The 2,720-nt window shown below is 51.8% G+C and overlaps 2 protein-coding genes across 2 annotated transcripts in view; both read left to right on the plus strand.

The window, feature by feature from the left end:
- Positions 1–11: 11 nt before the first annotated feature.
- The window catches only part of LOC104161181 (potassium voltage-gated channel subfamily A member 7-like), a gene marked incomplete at both ends in the record, with an annotated part of 3,610 nt that continues 901 nt past the window's right edge, over positions 12–2,720 (plus strand). The window contains one exon of the mRNA XM_009699520.1: positions 12–509. Within this exon, the coding sequence (XP_009697822.1) occupies positions 12–509 (498 nt within the window). The remainder of the gene's footprint in view (positions 510–2,720) is intronic.
- On the plus strand, positions 1,054–1,375 carry LOC104161165 (probable inactive serine/threonine-protein kinase roco10). Its single transcript, XM_009699500.1, is given in 2 exon segments — positions 1,054–1,114; positions 1,263–1,375. Coding segments are annotated over 2 exon segments (174 nt in total).

The following is a 2,720-nucleotide window of genomic DNA, read 5'->3' on the forward strand; positions in this document are numbered from 1 at the left end:
CGTTGGGTTGTTGCGAACGCGTGGCCATCAACGTGGCGGGACGGCGGTTTGAGACCTTGGGAAGGACCCTCCTCCGGTTCCCCGACACCCTTTTGGGGGACCCCCGACGCCGTCGCCGGTACTTTGACCCCCAACGTCGCGAATATTTCTTCGACCGTCACCGCGGAGCCTTCGGCGCCGTCCTCTACTACTACCAATCGGGTGGAAGACTTCGTCGACCGCCCGACGTCCCCTTAGATGTCTTCTTGGAAGAGTTACGGTTCTATCAGTTGGGAGCTGAAGCGGAAGGAAGACTCCGTGAGGCCGAAGGCTTTGCGGTGGAGGTGGCTCAACCTTTGCCCCGGGGGAGTTTACAACGTCGGGCGTGGTTGTTGTGTGAACACCCCGAAAGTTCGCCGGCTGCCCGCGCCGTGGCCTTGCTCTCCGTCCTCATCATCCTCATCTCCATCGTGGTCTTCTGCTTGGAGACTCTGCCCCAGTTTCGGGCCGGAGGGGAGGGGTCTGCTCAGGTGAGTCACGATGGGGGGCTTCAGCCTCACCATCCTCATCCTCCTCCGCCTCACTATCCTCATCCTTGTGATCCTCAGCCCCACCGTCCTCCTCCTCAGCCTCCTCATCCTCATCCTCACCATCCTCGCTATCCTCAGTCCCATCTCCCTCATCCTCATCACCTTCACCCTCACCCTTATGATCCTCAGCCTCATCCTCCTCATCCTCACCATCCTCACCCTCACCCTTATGATCCTCAGTTTCATCATCCTCATCCTCACCCCCTTCATCCTAACCCTTATGATCCTCAGTGTCATCATTCTCACCCTCACTGTCCTCATCCTCACCTTTATGATCCTCAGCTTCATCATCCTCATCTTCACCGTTGTCATCCTCATCCTTATGATCGTCAGGTTCACCATCTTCATCCTCACCATCCTCATCCTCATCCTTGTGATCCTCAGCCCCACCGTCCTGCTCCTCAATCTCATCATTCTCATCCTCACCATCCTCAGTACCCTCAGTCCCATCTCCTTCGTCCTCATCACCTTCATCCTCACCGTTATGATCCTCAGCCTCGTCATTCTCATCCTCACCACCTTCATTCTCATCCTTATCATCCTCAGCTTCATCATCTTCATCTTCACCACCTTCATCCTCACCCTTACGATCCTCAACCTCATCATCCTCATTTTTACCATCCTCATCCTTATGATCCTCATCTTCACCATCTTCATTCTCACCATCCTCATCCTTATCCTTCCAATCCTCAGCCCCACCATCCTCCTCCTCGACCTCATCATCCTCATCCTCACCATCCTCACCATCTTCATCCTTATGATCCTTAATTGCACTATCCTTATCCTCATCATCCTCACTGTTATGATCCTCAGCCTCATCATCCTCATCCTTACGACCCTCAGCTTCATCACCCTTATTCTCACCATCCTCATCCTAACGATCCTCAACCTCATCATCCTCCTTGTTACAATCTTCATCATCCTCACCCTCACCATCCTCGGTATCCACAGCCCCATCATCCTCATTCTCACCATCTTCTTCCTCATCCTTATGATCCTCAGCTTCATCATCCTCATCCTCACCACCTTTGGCATCCTCAGCCCCTCCTTCATCATCATCAACCTCGTCATTCTCATTCTTGTTCTTATCATCATCATCATCATTATCATTCTCCTCACCATCCTCACTCTCCTCCTCATTGTCCTCACCATCTTCTTCATCATCACTCTCACCATCCTCACCATCATTCTCACCATCCTCATCCTCATCCCTGCCATGCTCAACTTCCCATCCTCATCCTCGCCACCTGCATCAGCCTCATTCTTATGTCTTCATCCTCATCCTTCCCGTTCTCAGCATCATCACCCTCACCATTCTCATCCTTCTCATCATCATCCTCTCCGTCCTCATCCTCATTCTCACCATCCTCAACCTCATGATCCTCACGCTCCTCCTCGCCATCTTCATCTTCTTCATCCTCATCGTCCTTATCATCCTCACCATCTCCATTGTTACCATCCTCCTCCTCACCATCCTCACCTTTCTCACCATCTTCAGCCTCATTCTCATCATCCTCACCATCCTCACCACTTTTATCACCCCTACGCTCACCCTCCATCCTCCTCATTTTCCTTGTAGTCGTCGTCATCATCATCGTCATTCTCTTTCTCATTCTCTGTCATCTTCTCAATTTTTTTCTCGTCATTGTTTTCCTCACCGTCTTCATCATCATCATCCTCACCTTTCTCTTCCTTTTCCTCATCCTCATCCTTTTTATCAACCTCCCCTTCCCCCTCGTCTTCCTCATCCTCCTCCCTCCTGGAGACCCTGCCTCAGCTCCAGCCTGCCAGGGAGCCCTCGCTGCAAACGATTCCCCCTCAAATCCTCCTCATCTTCATCGTCCTCACCAGCCTCACCATCATTCTCATCACCCTCCTCATCATCACCATCCTCATGCTCTTCATCGCCATTTTTCTCCAACTCGATCTCCTTTTCTCTTCCTCGACCTCATCATCTTCATCATCATCACCATCCTCCTTCTCAACCTTCTCATCACCACCATCCTCTTCCTCTCCCTTCTCTTCTTCTTTTTCTTTCTCCTCCACCACCATCACCACTGCCTTTGGCCCCCTGCGGTTTCCTTGTCTTCCTCCCTCTCTTCCTCCTTCTCCTCTTCTTCCTCCTACTCCTCTTGGGTCCCAGCCATGGAA

Source organism: Cariama cristata, unplaced genomic scaffold (genome assembly GCF_000690535.1).
Source record: "Cariama cristata isolate BGI_N322 unplaced genomic scaffold, ASM69053v1 scaffold40690, whole genome shotgun sequence".
Classification (NCBI taxonomy): Eukaryota; Metazoa; Chordata; class Aves; order Cariamiformes; family Cariamidae; genus Cariama; species Cariama cristata.